At 41.5% G+C, this 22,205-nt stretch overlaps 1 protein-coding gene across 1 annotated transcript in view; it reads left to right on the plus strand.

Moving 5' to 3' along the window:
- The window catches only part of nudcd1 (NudC domain containing 1), a 109,463-nt gene that overhangs the window by 48,233 nt on the left and 39,025 nt on the right, over positions 1-22,205 (plus strand). Inside the window, exon 6 of the mRNA XM_078398612.1 lies at positions 6,799-7,003. Within this exon, the coding sequence (XP_078254738.1) occupies positions 6,799-7,003 (205 nt within the window). The remainder of the gene's footprint in view (positions 1-6,798; positions 7,004-22,205) is intronic.

Genomic DNA, 22,205 nt, shown 5'->3' on the forward strand with positions numbered 1-22,205 from the left:
TTTGTAAAAATCTATAATCACAGGGGATTTCAGCCACTTCCAAATTAACGTATTTGTAATGTTACTCTTAAGTACAAAGTTAATTTACCTGTTACAAATTATTAATCAAGTTCTGAATTATTCTGTGATCAAAAATTATTGATATTACATTCTGGTGCTTTGCAGTGGAAGAAATTTAATGAAAAGCAAAAGGTTGGACAATACCAAAATGCTCTGTGCATTTTTTCCTGCATTTATCAAAATTAGCTGGACATCTGATATCTTATTGGTGCCATAAATAAATAATGTAGGAAACCCAACTAGCACACTCAAAAACAACTAAATTATCGAGCTTTTATTCTTTATTTAACCTCTTATTATCTGGAGATGAGTGATGCATCCTATGGTTAGGGAAATAAAAGAAACAATATCCTAAGATACTAAGACATCTCAAAAAATGTTAGCAAATAGTTATTAGACCATGACTTGTTAGACTGAGCTGCAGGAACAACAATAAATGGTTGGCCTGAAGGCAAATTGTACATGAATGCCAGAAATCCTAATGTGCCACGGCCAATAACTTCAGATATACAGAAAACCTTCTTTTTAACGGACCCCTTTATAATGGATTTTAGCTACAGTGGATGAGCCTGCTGATGGGTGCCGATGCCATCTCCGTCTCCCACCACCTCCTCGGTCGCTTACACCCCTCGGCTTGTGTCGGTTCCTTGGCCGCTTACAGCCCTGGCTTTCACTGTCTTCCTGGTTGCTTACAGCCCCGGCTGCCGACGCCGGCTTCCAGGCCAGACCTACTGCTGCCACCACTGGCCACACACAAGCTCCTTCACCGTGATGTGACCAGAGTTGTACTGACCACTGTCACTCTCTCTGCAGTCCCTGTCCGCCCGAACAGTCAGAAAGCCGTCCACACTGGCACTAGACTCCGGGGTGTCCGCATGGAGTGATGTCGCCACAAACACTGAGATCACTGCATTCACGGCACTCCCTCCGAGTCCTCACCACCAGTGCAAGCAGCAACATCCAACTTGTTCTTCGGCGACCTCACATTCCCCACTGTGATGGAAAGCAAATAATGTATACCTTATTTCCTCCTTTTCTCCCGCGGTCGGGACAATCGAAACATCCGCAGTCAGGGCGATCGAAGTTCCTGCGATTGGGGTGGTCGAAGATCCTGCGGTTGGAGCTCCCGAAGTTGATCCCTACAAAGGGACTGTCAGCTCCACGTGTTAAAGCCGCTGCACAGATACAATACGGAAAAAGTCGCATCTCCGTCAAGGGAAGAGATAAAAAAGTTTCCACCAACCCCCCCCCACTCCCACATGAAAGATACACTAAAACATACAAGTAAAAACAGACTAAAAACAACAAAAAGAAGAAAGGGACGAGACAGGCTGTCGGCGAGGGTGCCATGTGCGGTGCCACACAGCTCCAGTTCCGGATAGAGAATCTCAAGAAGGGTCTCGACCCGAAACATCACCTATCCATATTCTCTAGAGATGCTGCCTGACCTGCTGAGTTACTCCAGCACCTTGTGTCCTTTGTGTATTAACCAGTAACTGTAATTGTTTGTTTCTACTACTTATACAATGATAATACCATACACGTTGTAGCGGGCAATCGGCATTAATGGACTCCACCATAGTCTTGTTATAACCAGGGTTTACTGTAGCTGTAATTATTTCAGCTGGTAAGTGTGCCATGTTATTTCCCTGTGAAGGATTTCAGAGTATTCAATCTGGGTTGCTCTAACTGAGGAAAAGAATAAACCTTTACAACTTGGAGGCAATGCTAGGGGAACTTACTTTATGCGACGTGTTTTTGAGATTTGGAGCATATTGTATGGTGGATACAGATTCAATTTTGAAGGAGAAAAAAATTACAGGTTCAGGTACACCATCAATTTTCTGGCACCTTTGGTTCCAGAGCCTTGCCAGATTATCCATTTTGCTGGACCAACAGGGGGTCACATAATTATAATTTAACAATAACCTCTGGCCCACTAATTATACCCCTCCAGTGTCTCTGAAGCACCATGCACTGCTAGAAACTTAAATAAAGAATTAACAATTAACAAAGAAGTGAACAATGAACTCTTTCAGGGCAGAGGCACAAGTCCCGAAAGGGCATGCAATGCTCTCGTTATTTTATCAGGATTAATGGAGGTATCGGACCATCAGTTGCCTGAAAATCGGTGGTGGACTTGTATATCGGAAGGGAGCTGGAAATTAGTTCAACTGAATTTCTTTGTGAAAGAATCAGTGCAGATGCAGCGAGTTGAATGCCTAACTCGGGCATTGTCCAAAGAGCAAAATGTTTAAAATCCATGACAAACAGTTGCCAATCATAAAAATTCATTTTAAATCTGAAATTGAAAGAATGCTTAACTAACGTTGTACAAGCATATTAAAAACACAAGTGTATGTTGTCATTTCGCAGAACAATCATGATTTAATTGAATGATTGAATATGCAGCAGGTCCTGAATGTGCTCTTCCTGTTGCAACAGTTCAGGCAAAATCAGTTTTAACTTCTAACAATGACTTAATGCTCTATATGTGAAGCAAGACAAGGATCCAAAGAAACAAAGGACAAAGGCTTTGCTGAGCCTTAAAGTTGTGGTCAACTCTGCTCAGCCTTTACTTTCCTGTAGAATGTGCCAGACATCTTGGATGTGGTATTGGTAAAGCTAAAGAAAGAGATACATAAACTACCATTCTTTAAAGATTTTTAGAGAACCACCTTTAATATCGGAGTCACAAAGCTTCTTATCTAGCAAGGGAAAGGACTGGATTACCTTTTCCATTCTTAGGTTGCACTAACTGGAATCAGAAACTACCATCCTGGTATAAAAAAGATCATTATGTCTGAATAGCAAATAAAATTCAGTAGTTTTAGAAAATGACAGTTTCACCGGATCAGGTTCAACAATGACAAGCCTTGCTTTACAGCAGAACTCAGACAGCTCCGCCAGTCTAAAGATGAGGCCGACAGGAGCGGGGATGCAGAGCTCTACAGGCAGGCCAAGTACAAGCTGGGAAGAGGAATTGGAGCTGCCAAGGAAAGGTACTGAGGAGCAAGTTCTCAGCTAATGACTCATCTTCAGCGTGGAAGGGCTTGCAAGAAATCACCAGCTGCAAGGGGAAAACCCACCGCTCCGTGGACAATCGTCAGCTGACCAATGACCTGAACGAGTCCTACTGCAGGTTCGATAGACAAAAACATAACCCTGGTACCCCCTCCCCCCTCCCCCCCCCCCCCTCTTCCCCAATCACCACTTCACACCTACTTACAGCCTGACTCCAGTCTGCAAAGACTGATCCCTTCCCCACCCACCCTTGCCCAATCACCACTTCACACCCACTTGCAGCCTGATTCCAGTCTGCAAAGACTGGACCCTCGACCACTACCCACCCCCTCCTTGATGCCCAACATCATCAGTCTGGCCACTTCTCCATCACTAACAATAGAAATTGAGGAGGTGGAGAAGCTATTCAGGAGACAGAAAAGCTGGAAATCTCCAGGACCGGACAATGTTTCCCCCTCTACCCTCAAGCTCTGTGCCGAACAACAGGCACCAGTCTACACAGACATTTTCAACCAGTCCCTGCAAACCTGCACTGTCCCTGCCTGCTTCAAAGTCTCCACTATTGTTCCTGTACCCAAAAAGCCAAGGATTACTGGTCTTAATGACTACAGGCCTGTCGCACTGACCTCTGTAATCATGAAGACCCTTGAATGACCCTTGCCCACCTGAAAAATATCACAAACCCCCTGCTGGACCCCCTGCAGTTTGCATACCAGGCTAATAGATCAATGGATGACGCAGTCAACCTAGGCCTGCACTTCATCCACCATCACCTAGACCGCCAGGGGACCTATGCAAGGATTTTATTTGTGGATTTTAGCTCTGCATTCAACACCATTGTGCCAGAACTACTACACTCCAAACTCTCCCAGTTGACTGTGCCTGAACCTCTCTGTCAGTGGATCACCAACTTCCAGACAGACCAGGAAGCAGCATGTGAGGCTGGGAAAGCACATCTCGGACCCGCTGACATGCAGCATAGGTGCACCGCAAGGCTGCGTACTCTCCCCTCTCCTTTACTCTCTCTACACCAACGACTGCACCTCCACAGACTGCTCCATCAAGCTTCTCAAGTTAGCGGATGACACTACCCTGATTGGACTGATCCAGGATGGGGAAGAATCTGCCTACAGACAGGAAGTGACACAGCTGGCATCTTGGTGCCATCGCAACAACCTGGAGCTCAATGCTCTTAAGACAGTGGAATTGATTGTAGACTTTAGGAGAGCTCCCCCTCCCCTCCCCCCACTCACCATCAATAAGACCACAGTCACACCTGTGGAGTCATTTAAGTTCCTTGAAACCATCATCTCCAGGGATCTTAAATGGGAGGCCACCATCGACTCCAAAGTCAAAAAGACCCAACAGAGGATGTACTTCCTGCGGCAACTGAGAAAACACAATCTGCCACAGGCCATGATGGTCCAGTTTTATACTGCCATCATAGAGTCTGTCTTCACCTTCTCCATCGTGGTCTGATTTGGCTCAACCACCAAGCATGACATCCGGAGGCTGCAGCGCATCGTTTGATCAACCGAGAAGGTTGTTGGCTGCCACCTTCCCCCCAAAAGTCTGTAGCCTCCTTTTGCTCTGGTATTTTATTTCATTCTTCACATGTTTATATTATAATGTTTTATTCTTAATTGTTTACTGTATATCGTGTTGTTACTTGCGAGCAAAGCACCGTGCAAATTCTTTGTATGTATACACACTTGGCTAATAAAATGTATTCAATTCAATTCAAGGTTTCAAGGTTTGTTTATTGTCACGTGTACCAAGTAAGGTACAGTGAAATTCAGATTGCCACACAGTCATACCAATAAAGAGCAACAAAGCACCCAAATAAATTTTTAAGATGAACATCCACCACAGTGACTCCCACATTCCTCACTGTGATGGAAGGCAAAAAAAGTTCAACCTTCTTCCCTTCTTTGTTCAATTCAATCTTGCTAATCCATGAGCCTTTATATCCTCAACTAGAGTGAGTGCTTGCCATGTTCTGCTTGCACTTTACTGTAAACTCAGGAGCAGCAAGTCAGGGATTTTGAACTACATTGTTCAATGAAATGGAAATCAAATGGTATAATTTTTTTCTCTTTCTCTATAATTTAAGGGATTCTTTCTGGGGAAACTCCTACATCATATCCAGGGGCTGAGATTATTGACCCATAACAGCCATAGTCAGCTTCCTTTGTGCCTGGTATTATTGCAACCAATGATGAATTTTCTTCTGCCCTATTTACTTTACAGGAGTTCATCATTCGATCAGCAAGATGTGTGCTTTTCCAGAAGGAGTTGGTGAATAATAATTAGCATAAAAACCCAGAGTGTTTCACATTTATCCCTTTAACTCTGTTGCTGGGATTATTTATAATATCTTTACCACAGGCTTAACACTAAGTTTGGTAAAAAAATCCAGTTTTTTCCTTGGTTGTACAATCTGGCTTGCTTGCTGTCTACGCCACTGAACATTTTGGGGGAATGCAAGTTATGTTCATTTTAAATATTTCTAGTTAATTTTAATTTATGCATTTTAAAGCAGCATTCAATTTTCCAACATTCTAATCAATGACCATTTCAGAAAATAAGGTATTTGAACTGCAAGATATCCATTTTCGAAGATATAACGTTTATCTGAGAGTCAGCAGAACTTTGTTATTTAGAATGTTATTTAGAAAAAAATAAAACACTGGAGTTGCTGAAAATATTTAGTCAGACAGCATCTGTAGATACACGTTGTTTTAACAGATTAGATGTTAATGAAGGTATGCATATGTGGGTAAAAGGAGAAAAACAGATCAGCCATTACACTTTGTTTGAGAGTGGCTTTGTCAAAATTCATTAACTCAGTGAAACTATTGCAATAATGATTCAAATAGTTGTCTACTGTAATCTATTTCTTGGTGCTGCTAAATAATTGTAATTCAGAAAATAACAGGGATGCTCTTTGCAGGGAAGCTCTAGTAACTATGGTTGTTCATTATTCTCTTTAATAGTTCTTGTTGGAGTGCATTGCTTATATTAGCTCCATAGCAATTTGGATTTAAATGTCATTTATAAAACCAATGACACTTGGAAATTTTGAAATTAACAGCATCTTCAAGGGAATCAAATCATGAGAAAACATTTTCTGCAAAGATTTGCAAGATATGAACACGTTATATATATTTACAATAGGTCAGATTAAATTGAAATTAAAAGTAATGAATAAAACTAGTGCAGCTAAGATAACATTCAAGATTTATGCACTTGATTTTATTTGGGCCAAATCATAAATCAGCGGGACAGGCAGCATCTCTGGAGAGAAGGAATGGGCGATGTTGAAGTCTGAAACATCCCGAAATGTCACCTGTTCCTTCTCTCCAGAGATACTGCCTGTCCCGCTGAGTTACTCCAGCATTTTGTGTCTATCTTCAATGTAAACCAACATCTGCAGTTCCTTCCTACACATTTAATTTTAAAATTCAGTACCTACCCCTGAGTATCTTCAGTAATTGGAGAAAACCTCTAAGCTAATGTATGTAATCTGTGTGTGCACAAATTCAGGAACTTTTACATGGAGCACTGCCCAGCAGACTGGAACCTTAATACTTTGAAATAATACATTCAAGAAGTAAAGACATTTATAGGAAAGCATTGAAGGAGGGTTGGGAGATTGTTGATTGTGCTTTGCCTTGTTTAGTTATGGTGAAAAATGGGATTTTAATTCCACAGAACCAGTATATCATTGGCAGCAGACGAATGAAGACCTGACTGTAAATATTCAGCTTCCAGAAAACACAACAAAACAGAACATAGAGTTCCAGTTGTCCCCAGATCACTTGCAAGTTGGAGTAAAAGACCAAGTTGCTTTCATAGAGGGCCAGTTATTCTCCTCAGTTGACCACAGCGAGAGCACTTGGACAATTGCTGAAAATAGGTAAGTACTTTCCCTGCTCTCATTCCTAATAATTGTAGTGTGACAGTAGAGAAATGGTAACACTTTTTTGGGGGGAAGACCAGACTGACAATCTGAAGTTTGTTGAGGCATCTGTCATCACTGTGGAAGTCCCAAAACCTTTGAAATATCTTGTGGTTATTTCGACTAAGCTTTGATATTGGCATTGTCACAGTGTTCAACAACGGAGCACCAACGTGCAGTTACACATATGATGTACTTACTGAACCCCTGCCACATTATTTAGCACAGGTTCAACTGCATTCATTTCATGATAGAGAAATAACTCTGAAAAAAGTAGACACAAAATGCTGGAGTAACTCAGCGGGTCAGGCAGCATCTCGGGAGAGAAGGAATGGGTGACGTTTCGGGTCCCGAAACGTCACCCATTTCTTCTCTCCCGAGATGCAGCCTGACCTGTTGAGTTACTCCAGCATTTTGTGTCTACCTTCAATTTAAACCAGCATCTGCAGTTCTTTCCGACACAGCTCTGAGAAAGACTGGATTCGGATAATGTTTTCTTATGAATTAATATATTTAATATGTAATGTTTTAATAGTTAATTATTAAAAATTGTAATTAAAAATTGTTAAACATTTTAATTGTGAGATTAGTTTTTAATTGTTTATGAATGCTTGTGAATATTAGTGTTATTCAGTTATTTAGTCTAATTTTAGCCAATAAGTGTGGGCGTGTGGGTTAGCTAATTGCCAAAGCATTTCTGAGGTGGATAGGAAAGAAACAGTGGAGCGGACAATGTGTGTAGGAAAGAAAAGTCTGATGAAGGGTCTCGACCCGAAACTTCACCTATTTCTTCTCTCCAGAGATGCTGCCTGTCCCACTGAGTTTCTCCAGCATTTTGTGTCTATCATTTCTGAGGTGGGCTTGATTCTTTTGCCATTAATCAGCTGGCTATGGGGATCAAATAACCACTGGGTAACAGATAGCTAACGTGCCAGATCATGGCCAGCAAGCAAGTCAATATGTTGTGTATTGTGGATCATGACTAGATTGGTGAGTAGGTAGGACACAATGTGGAAAGCTGCCCAGGTAAGTCTAAACCACAAACAGCAGGACAAATCCAACCTCATCAATTTCTGTTCATTTTGTATGCTTCAAACAATTAGTAAAGCAATGGAGGTGTTGTCAGGTAGGATTACTGACCTGTGCTCCATTTGGGTTTTTGTCAGAAAAGCTAAATTTGGAGCCTCGTGGCCCTAATCCAAACATAGACCAAGAGGCTGAACTCGAGAGATGAGGTGGTAATAATTGTCTTTGACTGAGCATGGCATCAAGGAGCTCTGTTAAAAGTATAAAAGTTAGTGGGAACCAACAGAAGAATGGTCCACTGCTTGGAGTCATACATTGCACTGGGGAAGATAGTTGTAAGGTCAATCAACCCAGCAACTGTATTTTATTGCAGGCCCAAAAATAGAAAATGGTAGAAATACTCAATCAGGCAATGTCTGTGGAGAAAGAGAGCGTCATTGTTTCCAGTCAGTAATCTTTCCCAAGAAGTTGTTTCTCTTTCACAAATTCTACCTGACCTGATGGGTATCCAGCATTTTCAGTTTTTATTCCAGATTTTCAGCATTTGTAGTTTTTTTTAATTCTGTAAGAATTCCTTTGGAATATCCTCGGACTTCTTTGACTGCTTATTCAAGACCTTTCATCTCTCATGAGGGCAGAATCCGAATGTGAGTTGTTGATTGCACAGTGTTAAACTCCAATTGCAATTGGCGTAACCGGGAGAGAGCTGGTGACATCGGATGTGGGAGCCAGGGCCAGTAGGAGGATGAACCTGGGCAATGCCTTCATGGTCGGCTGTAGGAGGCACCCACGGGACACAAAGATGACTAGGAGAGGAGATGGACTTCGGTTAGCTGGAACTGCTCCAGTACATCGCGCGCACAGGCTGACCGGACTTTGGACTTTGAATAATGGCGCCAAAAATGGCTGCGCCTGAATGTGTAATATATGCAAAAAGAATTTCACTGTTTAGTTGCATATGTGATAAATAAAGCACCATTGAAGCATACCATTGAACTAATTCCTCAGGGGAAAAAAATGTAGACATGCTGATAAGCAGAAACACCTGGCTGACATTCAGACTTCTGGAAATTGTGCTCTTTGGAAGAAATATCAGTAAGTTCTTTTGGGATGTATCCTCGAAGATAAGAGGAAATTCAGTTCTCCAGAGAGAGTTTCACAAGTAATGATCTCAGTTCAAAGCCTTGACAACTTGATCCTTTTGTTGTTAGGATTGAATGAAGGATCCAGCTCTGCTCTATACTTGGTATAAGTTTCTGAGTCTGCTGCTTTCAGCTATTCAAGGGGATGTGTATGTATACACTCTGACCCCCTTGCCATTTGCTGACTCCTCTCAATCTCAAATCCATGTGATAACGTATTTTAATAGCCATGCAATATAAAATAAATCATGCACAGCCAATTTCCACTCCTCAACATGAAGTCAGAATGGCAGGACCAACATAGATAGCCTCCAACAGTGGCAGAACAGAGCATTGTTGCACTATCAGGGCCTAAAAAAATCAGATCCATGGACATTGATGTTCTGAATGAGGTGCAATCGAAAGAAGATTGTCTGCTCAAAAAATGTGGTGATCGGTACATGAGAAGAAAAAGGGATTTTTCATGGCGTGAGCGTTGCTGTCAAGAATGAGCTAATTGAGTGTCTCACTTACTCCCCCATGGAGTAAGTGAATGCCTCTTACATTTTTAGCTCATTAACATGGAACTTGAATGCAATTGTCATTATTTTAATTTTCTCGATTTTGTCAGCAGCTCAAGGAGGCTTCAACACACCCTTAGAAAAATCTCTGCCAAGATCCTAAAGGGAACAAATTGATTCTTGTGGTTAACTTCTATGTCAAGGCCAGAAAAGACAAAATCAAAAAGGTTGGGGATGAAAAATCTCCAGCTTTGATAAAATGCTTGGAGCATGGTCTTGTCACAGTGGGCCAGGCAGCATCTGTGGTGGGAAATGGACTTTTGGGTTGGAATTGAAGAAGGGTCTGCTGAGTTCCTCCAGCATTCTGTTTTATTGTTAAAGTTAAGCTGATTTCTAAATACAACATAGCTAAACCTTAATAACTGAATATCCTTAAAATTCCCTCATGCATCAAATTTCAAATGTAGTTCTTTGGAGAAATAGTGCTCTCTAGAGGTGAGCTTTATTCTACTGGGTTCCTTTCTACTTACTGCAGGTACCACTTGTGCAGATAGTTGATGCAAATGAATGTGAAGGATTTAATTATATTAACAAGCATTTTTCCCCCCAGAGCTGCATTCTTGTTCTTAAAGAAAAGATCCAAAGACATGTTCCAACTCCTGGTACTGCCTGTCCCCACCACATTTATAATAGTATTGCCACTTTTTGTGCAAGACCACAAATGTTAAGAGTGAATGGATAATCTGATTAGTGGCATTGATTGAGGTATAAGTATTGACCAGGATACTGGGAGAACCCCACCACCCTCCTTATAATAAAACCATGGGATCGTTCCTGATTATGTTATGTTTCAGTTGGTGTACGTTCTGTTATTAGATCAAAATTCTGTTAGTTTGGATTTTGCATCAATGGAAATACTATTTTGAGATGTTAGTGCTCATTTCTCATTCTGAAATACTCATGACCTATTAGTTTCTTGACGGCCTGATAAGACCTATTCATTGCCTGTTACTCCAAGACTGAGAAAGTAAGAATCAGAGTAATTCATGGAATGAAATTGAGTATTGATTTTGGCCAGAAGTACTTCCTCTTGCATAATATTGATAATTCTTCTCTACTGCGCTTATAATGGATAATAGATTGCAAGTCAGTGCTGCATCATAATTGCACAGTAATTCCCTAATGTTAAATAATCTATACTGAGCTCAAAGCAGTGATATAATTAATTAAAATATATCACATAATGCAATGCTACACGGGTGAGTCAATTATCTAATAGCTCATAATCTTAATAATCTTGGGTCTATATGTAATGCTATCATATCCACTGGCTTCAAACTCTACTACTCCAAGGATAAAATTTGCATTCAATTTCTGTCTCACTGCCAGAGGAGATGGACTGACATGCCTGAAAAAGGAAAAACTTGCACAGGAAATTTTGCTTTTATTGGTTGTGACAAGGAAATCAATGCCACATGATGGGTTTGCGAAGCCATGTATTTCACAGAGCTGTAAACAAAATAATTTTACAGTTTCAATGCATTTAATATCTAAGATTAATTTGGTATTTAACTTTTGATTTTAAACTGTGCAGTTGAACATTCTCTCTACAATGGAGAAGAAATTCACAGGTAGAGGCTGAGGGTTGGGAATGGTGCCAGGGTGGGATTGCAATGTGCTCCAACATCAGGTAGATATATTTGGAATAAATGAAAAATGTGGAAATGATGAAACCCCAGTTCCAATAACTCACCTTTTAAGGAACATACTTGTAAAATTTTCATTAGGTTATCATCTGTTTTGTTAGTGCATTCGCTATTTATAAATGCATTCAGAATCTTTGCACTTTTAAATGATAACAGTTCTTGCTTATGTGATTTCTTGGCAGATGATTGCAAGCAAACTAGTACATTGAATGAGGTTGTAAATCATTATACTGATGCTTAGCTAACAGATTTTTTAAAAATTGCTAATTAAGTGAGTGGATATTAATACAAGATAGAATTGCCAGGCAGAGATGATTTGCCAAGGTACAGCAGGTGCATGCAATACTCTGCACCATTTAATGGTTGCCAGGTAATTGTCCATTCTACCATTTCCTTCACTTTTGCACATTTCCTGGCATGAATCACACATTTGTTGATAATGCTCTGAAGGGAGTCATGAAATTTATCTCTACTCCCTGCTTTTCCACCTAAACAGAAGTTTTGAATGAACGTAATCATTGTGTGGGAGGCAAAGCCTGCAATCTGCACATGTGTGCACTCCCCCAGTCTTTGTGATTTTGTTTTAATGTGGGTTGGTCAAATCAATACAAGCAGCAGCATGCAAGTATCATCCTTCCTTGAATGCATTTTGATACAGAGCCATTTAAAATTCTGATTCTAGTATAAAATGATTTGATTTTTGTTTAACTGCCCCTGAGAATAAAATATTGTTTGACAAGTTCTATCAGATTTGTCATTGTGCCTCTTCACTCCCCCTTATCCTCAGATTATCCTCAGCATCATGTAAGGGATGATAATAATCTCTCTTCCATTCTTCTTCTGTCTTAAGTAGAGGATTTTCTGGTTTAACTTTTCAAGATACACTGCTTTTGCATATTCTAATGCTTGAATTCTGAATCTATTAATACCACAAAATATAATTACATTTTAGCACACACATCCAACCTGTCACAATGCATTTCCTCTGTGTCAGACTTCAGATATCACGCTATTTTATGACACCACCTATTTTCTCATTCCGTAAATCATAACTCAAAAAGTTTCCAAATAACCAATCAAAAATCAACAATGTGTTAGGCATTTCATACAAAGGAATTGACAGTTACATATAAGGACATTTACACCAAAACATCTTCCTCCATTGTATCTCTTAGCCAGCAAACCAAACGTTCTCAGTAACATGAACATATTTTAAAACTGCATAATTCACAAAGCAATGAAACAAAATTGTGTCAATGCTTACCGTTGAAACTTGTTTCACTCAGTATCATCAGTTTCTGTCAAGAGCCATGGGTTTGAAGCTTGATTTTTCCCCCTAGGTTGTTACTGAAAGAAGATGAAAAGACTTGAAGAGAGTGGGCACAATTTTCTAAAATTCCAAAGTAAAATTCTTATCGTCTGAAGTACAGGCTGGTACTCCCCTTGGTTAACAGGATTTCTATGCACCATTGTGTGGGAATGAACAGCAGATGCTGGTTTACACTGAAGATAGATACAAAATGCTGGAGTAACTCAGTGGGTCAGGCAACATCTCTGGAGAAAAGGAATAGGTGACGTTTCGGGTTGAGATCCTCTGATTTGTTCTGTACCTTTTCATACTCTAGTTTCCCTATCCCCTGACTCTCAGTCTGAAGAAGGGTCTCAACTTGAAATGTCACCTATTCCTTTTCTCCAGATATGTTGCCAAGCCCGCTGAGTTACTGAAGCATTTTGTGTCTATCTTCTATGCACCATTGCCTTTCTAAATAGAGGATGTCTTAAACTTTTAGATGAGTGTTTTTTTTCCACAGGGTGTTGACCATTACTTCTCTTTAATATTATTGAAAGCAAACACTTGGTTGCATTGTGATTACTGCTTGTGGAACTAGTTGATTGGCTTTTCAAATAGCTTCAGCATTGGTAGCTGGAATTCAATGATGCAGATATATACAATGATCAGCCAAAACATTATGACCACTAACAGGCGAAGTGAATAACATTGATTATCTTGTTACAATGGCACCTGTCAAGGGGTGGGATGTATTAGGCAGAAAGTGAACAGTCAGTTCGTGAAGTTGATGTGTTGGATGCAGGAGAAATGGGCAGGAGTAAAGACCTGAGCGACTTTGACAAGGGCCAAATTGTTATGGCCAGACAACTGGGTCAGAGCATCTCTGAAACGGCAAGGCTTGTGGGGTGCTCACGGTCAGCAGTGGTGAGTACCTACCGACAGTAGTCCGAGGAAGGACAAACCAGCGACAGGGTGTTGGGTGCCCAAGGCTTATCGATGCGTGAGGGCAACACAGGCTATCCCATCTGGTCCGAACTGACAGAAGGTCTACTGTGGCACAAGTCACAGAAAATTTTAATGGTGATCACGGGAGGAATGTGTCACAATACACAGTGCATTGCACCCTGCTGCATATGGGGGTGCACACGGAGGACCAATAGCATATTAGGCAGGTGGTCATAATGTTTTGGCTCATCAGGTCATAATGTTTTGGCTGATCGGTTTATATATATATCTTAGTAAACAGTGTTTAAACCTCACCTTATCTCCACGCAAGTTTAGAAAAAGTGCAATTGCTTGGAGCCAATAGCATTATTTGTGGCTCTAACAATGCTTTGAAAATGTTCACTAGAAGCTCTGTTAAATAGAAGTTTGGTTCTTCTAAAATGCTGCTGCCTGTATTTTACCTTGCACCATGCCCAGGCACTCATCACCTGTTACGTTTGCTAACCTACATTGCTTTCCAGCCAGCCTTGGCTCAATTTCAATCAAACAAACCACTGGAAAAACTCAGCTGGTCAAGTGCCCCCTGTGGAAGCAAGGGGGTGGTTGACATTTTGGGTTGAGGCCTGTAGCAGGATTGGGAGTGTAAAAGGAAGAAAGCCGGAATATAGAATGCGAAAGAGAGGGGTGAAGCAGATGTGCTGAGGAAGAACACGTGGCTGCAGTGCAGAGTTTTGGTGAGAATATCACTCGAGCAGTCGAACCAAAAAAGTGAGAGGGCCCACATAACTCCTATCGATGACGGAACTTTTTCAAAGTGCTCTTGCCAAGATGGGAATTAACAGTGGAGTTGCCAAACGGAGACATGAGACTGCGGATGCTGGAATCTGGAGCAAAAAAACAAATTGCTTGAAGAATTCAGCAGGTGAATTGGCATCTGTGGGAGGCAGAGGGATGGTCGACATTTTGGGTGGAAAGTCTGGACTTAAAACTCCAGTCAAAGAGAGGAAGTGAACCATGATTCTCCTTCTGTCATTTTGACTGCCTTCTTCTCTTTGACAACATTCTCACCAAGACAGGGTTATGATCATGATCGACCAGCCTCTGCTTCATCCCTTGTTCTCACCTTTATATACAGGCATCTTCCCTCTACATACCTCAGTTCTGATGCAGGGTCTCCACCCATAATGTTGACTATCTCTCTGCCTATAATATTGCTGTTTGACCTGCTGAGTCCTTCCAACAGTTTTGGTTTCTTCTGCCTTGATTTTAAATGTTTTATGCTTGTTTGCTGATTTCCCCATAACCTTAATCCTCTCTACCTCTGGAATGTTTTCCGGCTGTACAATGCTCCGAGACCACTGAGTTACCCTAATTTTGGCTTTTAGTGATTTTAATTCTCTTACTATTAGCAGCCATGCTTTCAATTGGTTGAGCGCTAAACTCTGGTATTTCGTTCCTAGTCAATAGACAATAGACAATAGACAATAGGTGCAGGAGTAGGCCATTCAGCCCTTCGAGCCAGCACCGCCATTCAATGCGATCATGGCTGATCACTCTCAATCAGTACCCCGTTCCTGCCTTCTCCCCATACCCCCTCACTCCACTATCCTTAAGAGCTCTATCCAGCTCTCTCTTGAAAGCATCCAACGAACTGGCCTCCACTGCCTTCTGAGGCAGAGAATTCCACACCTTCACCACCCTCTGACTGAAAAAGTTCTTCCTCATCTCCGTTCTAAATGGCCTACCCCTTATTCTTAAACTGTGGCCCCTTGTTCTGGACTCCCCCAACATTGGGAACATGTTATCAGCCTCTAATGTGTCCAATCCCCTAATTATCTTATATGTTTCAATAAGATCCCCCCTCATCCTTCTAAATTCCAGTGTATACAAGCCCAATCGCTCCAGCCTTTCAACATACGACAGTCCCGCCATTCCGGGAATTAACCTAGTGAACCTACGCTGCACGCCCTCCATAGCAAGAATATCCTTCCTCAAATTTGGAGACCAAAACTGCACACAGTACTCCAGGTGCGGTCTCACCAGGGCCCGGTACAACTGTAGAAGGACCTCTTTGCTCCTATACTCAACTCCTCTTGTTACGAAGGCCAACATTCCATTGGCTTTCTTCACTGCCTGCTGTACCTGCATGCTTCCTTTCATTAACTGATGCACTAGGACACCCAGATCTCGTTGAACTCCCCCTCCTCCTAACTTGACACCATTCAGATAATAATCTGCCTTTCTATTCTTACTTCCAAAGTGAATAACCTCACACTTATCTACATTAAACTGCATCTGCCATGTATCCGCCCACTCACACAACCTGTCCAAGTCACCCTGCAGCCTTATTGCATCTTCCTCACAATTCACACTACCCCCCAACTTAGTATCATCTGCAAACTTGCTAATGGTACTTTTAATCCCTTCGTCTAAGTCATTAATGTATATCGTAAATAGCTGGGGTCCCAGCACCGAACCTTGCGGTACCCCACTGGTCACTGCCTGCCATTCCGAAAGGGACCCATTTATCCCCACTCTTTGCTTTCTGTCTGTCAACCAATTTTCTATCCATGTCAGTACCCTACCCCCAATACCATGTGCCCTAATTTTGCCCACTAATCTCCTATGTGGGACCTTGTCGAAGGCTTTCTGAAAGTCGAGGTACACCACATCCACTGACTCTCCCTTGTCAATTTTCCTAGTTACATCCTCAAAAAATTCTAGTAGATTTGTCAAGCATGATTTCCCCTTCGTAAATCCATGCTGACTCGGAATGATCCCGTTACTGCTATCCAAATGCTCAGCAATTTCGTCTTTTATAATTGACTCCAGCATCTTCCCCACCACTGATGTCAGACTAACTGGTCTATAATTACCCGTTTTCTCTCTCCCTCCTTTCTTAAAAAGTGGGATAACATTTGCTATCTTCCAATCCACAGGAACTGATCCTGAATCTATAGAACATTGAAAAATGATCTCCAATGCTTCCACTATTTCTAGAGCCACCTCCTTAAGTACTCTGGGATGCAGACCATCAGGCCCTGGGGATTTATCAGCCTTCAGTCCCATCAGTCTAACCAAAACCATTTCCTGCCTAATGTGGATTTCCTTCAGTTCCTCCATCACCCTAGGTTCTCCGGCCCCTAGAACATTTGGGAGATTGTGTGTATCTTCCTCAGTGAAGACAGATCCAAAGTAACGGTTTAACTCGTCTGCCATTTCTTTGTTCCCCATAATAAATTCCCCTGCTTCTGTCTTCAAGGGACCCACATTTGCCTTGACTATTTTTTTCCTCTTCACGTACCTAAAAAAACTTTTGCTATCCTCCTTTATATTATTGGCTAGTTTACCCTCGTACCTCATCTTTTCTCCCCGTATTGCCTTTTTAGTTAACTTTTGTTGCTCTTTAAAAGAGTCCCAATCCTCTGTCTTCCCACTCATCTTTGCTATGTTATACTTCCTCTCCTTAATTTTTATGCTGTCCCTGACTTCCCTTGTCAGCCACAGGTGTCTCTTACTCCCCATAGAGTCTTTCCACCTCTTTGGAATAAATTGATCCTGCAACCTCTGCACTATTCCCAGGAATACCTGCCATTGCTGTTCTACCGTCTTCCCTGCTAGGGCCTCCTTCCAATCAATTTTGGCCAGCTCCCGCCTCATGCCTCTGTAATCCCCTTTGCTATACTGTAATACCGACACTTCCGATTTTCCCTTCTGCCTTTCCATTTGCAGAGTAAAACTTATCATGTTGTGATCACTGCCTCCTAATGGCTCTTTTACCTCTAGTCCCCTTATCAGATCAGGATCATTACACAACACTAAATCCAGAATTGCCTTCTCCCTGGTAGGCTCCAGTACAAGCTGTTCTAAGAATCCATCTCGAAGGCACTCTACAAACTCTCTTTCCTGGGGTCCATTTCCAACCTGATTTTCCCAGTCTACCTGCATGTTGAAATCTCCCATAACCACCGTAGCATTACATTTTTGACACGCCAATTTTATCTCCTGATTCAACTTGCACCCTATGTCGAGGCTACTGTTTGGGGGCCTATAGATAACTCCCATTAGGGTCTTTTTACCCTTACAATTTCTCATTTCTATCCATACTGATTCAACATCTCCTGATTCTATGTCACCCCTTGCAAGGGAATGAATATCATTCCTTACCATCAGAGCAACCCCACCCCCTCTGCCCACCTGTCTGTCTTTTCTATACGTTGTGTACCCCTGAATATTCAGTTCCCAGCCCTGGTCCTCTTGTAGCCATGTCTCAGTGATCCCTACAACATCATACTTGCCCATGACTAACTGAGCCTCAAGCTCATCCACTTTATTTTTTATACTACGCGCATTTAAGTACAACACTTTAACTTCTGTATTCACCTCCCCTCTCACATCGTTCACAATTGGCCCTGCCCTTAATTTCTTTTCCCCTCTAGAACTTCTGTTCCCATTCTTCCGAGAGTCTTTTGCAATATCTACTGTATTCCCTTTTACCTCATCTTCATATTCACAATTTGTTAACCCCTCCCCCCCACTACTTAGTTTAAAGCCACAGGTGTCACACTAGCAAACCTGCCTGCCAGAATGTTTGTCCCCCTGCTGTTAAGATGCAACCCGTCCCTTTTGTGTGAGTGGGCGGATACATGGCAGATGCAGTTTAATGTAGATAAGTGTGAGGTTATTCACTTTGGAAGTAAGAATAGAAAGGCAGATTATTATCTGAATGGTGTCAAGTTAGGAGGAGGGGGAGTTCAACGAGATCTGGGTGTCCTAGTGCATCAGTCAATGAAAGGAAGCATGCAGGTACAGCAGGCAGTGAAGAAAGCCAATGGAATGTTGGCCTTCGTAACAAGAGGAGTTGAGTATAGGAGTAAAGAGGTCCTTCTACAGTTGTACCGGGCCCTGGTGAGACCGCACCTGGAGTACTGTGTGCAGTTTTGGTCTCCAAATTTGAGGAAGGATATTCTTGCTATAGAGGGCGTGCAGCGTAGGTTCACTAGGTTAATTCCCGGAATGGCGGGACTGTCGTATGTTGAAAGGCTGGAGCGATTGGGCTTGTATACACTGGAATTTAGAAGGATGAGGGGGGATCTTATTGAAACATATAAGATAATTAGGGGATTGGACACATTAGAGGCAGATAACATGTTCCCAATGTTGGGGGAGTCCAGAACAAGGGGCCACAGTTTAAGAATAAGGGGTAGGCCATTTAGAACCGAGATGAGGAAGAACTTTTTCAGTCAGAGGGTGGTGAAGGTGTGGAATTCTCTGCCTCAGAAGGCAGTGGAGGCCAGTTCGTTGGATGCTTTCAAGAGAGAGCTGGATAGAGCTCTTAAGGATAGCGGAGTGAGGGGGTATGGGGAGAAGGCAGGAACGGGGTACTGATTGAGAGTGATCAGCCATGATCGCATTGAATGGCGGTGCTGGCTCGAAGGGCTGAATGGCCTACTCCTGCACCTATTGTCTATTGTATTGTCTATTGTCACCCCTAGCCCAGAAGAGATCCCAGTGGTCCAGAAATCTAAACCCCTGCTCTCTGCACCAGTCCCTCAGCCATAAATTCATACCCTCTATCTCTCTGTTCCTGGCCTCACCAGCACGAGGTACCGGTAGCAGTCCAGAGATAACCACCTTCGACGTCCTACTTCTCAGTGTTTTTCCCAACTCTCTAAACTCCCGCTGTAGCACCTCCTTCCTCTTCCGCCCTAGTCCTCCCTGCATTCCTTTTTTAAGGTATTTTTTTCAAAAGCCTATCTCTAGGACCAAGCCATCAATTTTCAATCTTAATACTTTAGCTTAGTTTGGCATTGTTGTTTGGGTCAGATTTGTAATTAATTCAGATGAGTTCTCGGCACCTTGATTATACAGCTTCTGTCTTTCTGGAATGGATGCACCAAATCAGAGCCTGAAATTTTTGTGTGTTTTATTGTTTAGTTTAGAGATACAGCACGGAAACAGGCCCTTCGGCCCACCGAGTCCGCACCGACCAGCTCTCCCCGCACATTAACACTATCCTACACAGTTTACCACCAAGCCAATTAACTTACAAACTTGTACGTCTTTGGAGTGTGGGAGGAAACCGAAGGTCTAGGAGAAAGCCTATGCAGTCACGGGGAGAACATACAAACTCCGTACAGACAGCTCCCGTAGTCGGGGTCGAACCTGCGCTGCAAGGCAGCAACTCAACTGCTGTGCCACCATACCGCCCCTAAGCATGTCTAAGCGTATTCCAGAATGCTCTTTCTTCATTTTGAGTTAACTAGTATTCATCACATCCTAAGCATCTGAACATTTTTCAAGAAAGAATTTGGGAACAATCAGTGACTATTATTACAAAATAATAAATATAACAAAAATTCTGAGTATTGCAACTCCTTTAGAAAATTGTGGGAATATGTCTTAACTCTGAAATTCACCTGTTATTGAGTACACAATTCTCTGCAAAGGAAGGATATCTTTGAAGCTTTCCAAAGATTGAAACTTCAAAATGTATCAACTCTTAATCTGACAATGCATAAATCTATTGATGTTTTGATTCATAAGAAAGGCAATAATGGATTGCCAGGTGGTGCTTAGGGAAGAGGATGAAGAGCAATCATCAGTATTCAACTGCAGTATCACGTTTTATACTGAAGTGCCTTTGAAACATTTTTGCAACAATATTGTTCAACTTGAAAAAACTAGGGCAGTATAAAAATTGTTCATTTGCCAAAAGTCTGGTCCACATTGGATTACACTAAATTTGTTTTCATTAATCTACATTTTAAGAATGTCAAGAATCCCCTGTTTACAATGTAAATATGTTTATAAATAAATTTAATATTCTTGAATCAAAATAAAGGAATATTGCCTGCAACAACCGTAAACCATGTACTTAATATTGTTATGTTGAGATGGGTATCATTGTTGTCTTTTTGAGTATCAACAGCAATAAATTGTATTTATATAAGGTTTTTAAGGCATTGAAGGGCAGCATTATTAAGCAAAATTTTACGCTGAGCATCAAAAATAGATGTTCTGGTAGGTGAAAGACTAAAATCTTCACAAAAAGGACAGATTTTAAGTATCTTCTTAAAGAAGCAGATGGGTGAAGAGGTTTGGGAATGTATTTTAAGAAATACAGAGAGAAAGAGACCTCTTTTTAAATAATACTGCTTTGACAGAATATTTCAAATGGTGATGTGATTCAGTGCATGGTTCATGGAGTTATACAGCAAGGAAACAGGTTGGACATAAGGAAAAGCAGAGGCTGAAATCTTGAGCAAAACAAACAAAGTGCTGGAGGAACTCAGTTGGTCAAGCAGCATCATTGGAGGACATAGATAGGTGAAGTGGATAAGTGGACTTTTTGGACCTAGCAGGGGGAAGAAACCTGGAAGAATGTAAAAATTGGAGAATTCAGTATTCATATCATTGGGTTGTAAGCTACCAAGCAGAAACTCAAGGAAATGGGCTGTTCGGCCCTTCCTGTCCCTGCCAATGAAGATGCTATCTAAGTTGATCCTGTCATTCTATACCTTTCTTATCCATGCACCTATCCAAATGACCTTTTAATCTTTGGAATTGTGTCTGCATCTACTTTTTCTTTTAGCCACACAGTGGTTTAAAATGGCACCACTTTTGCGATGTTCTGTGAAATACACGAATAGGCACATACCCACTCTAACTTGCTTAATAATTATATTCTTGTATGGGAAGTGTTTCCATAAAGGAGGATTACTCATGCAGATGATCCCATGTTTTTATCAAAGATGCACCAGTGCTGACATTATTGGTCTTTGTGCATTTCTGCATTTAAATTCACATTTGTGAGCTTAAACCTTATTCATAAACTGAAAAAATAAAGTTTTAAAACTGTCCCAAGTAATGTTAAGCAGCTTTGTTTATTACCATGGTGTTATATATGAAAATATTTGGGATTCTGGGAATGTGACCAGCCATTTGCCTTCCCAGAATTTTCTTACCCACTACAAGGCACGTCATGAGCATGATAGAAAGCACTGGTTCAATGCATCTCTCAAAGCATTCACAGAGCATTTTTAGAGAGAGAATTTTTTTTTTTTAAATACACACCTATGTTCTCTGGTTCTCGATTCCCCTATACTGGGCAAGAGACTCTGTGTGTTTACCCGAACTATTCCTCTCATAATTTTGTATATCTCTATAAGATCACCCCTCATCCTCCTGTGCTCCAAGCATTGGAGTCCTATCCTGCTCAAACTCTCCCTGTAGCTCAGGCCATCGAATCCTAGCAACATCCTCGTAGATTTTCTCTGCACCATTTCCAACTTGACAACATCTTCCCTCTATTATGGTGCCCAAAAATGAACACAATAGTCTAAATAATAGCCTCACTAACCTCTTATATAACTGCAACATGACCTCCTAAATTCTTTTCTCAATGCTCTGACTGATGAAGGCCAATGTGCCGGAAGTCTATCTAACCACCCCATCTATTTGTGACACCACTTTCAAGGAATTATTTGCCCGCACTCTTACAACACTCTGCTCCTCAACACTCCCAAGAGCCTTCCCATTTACTGTGTA

Source organism: Rhinoraja longicauda, chromosome 4 (assembly GCF_053455715.1).
Source record: "Rhinoraja longicauda isolate Sanriku21f chromosome 4, sRhiLon1.1, whole genome shotgun sequence".
NCBI classification, from domain to species: domain Eukaryota; kingdom Metazoa; phylum Chordata; class Chondrichthyes; order Rajiformes; family Arhynchobatidae; genus Rhinoraja; species Rhinoraja longicauda.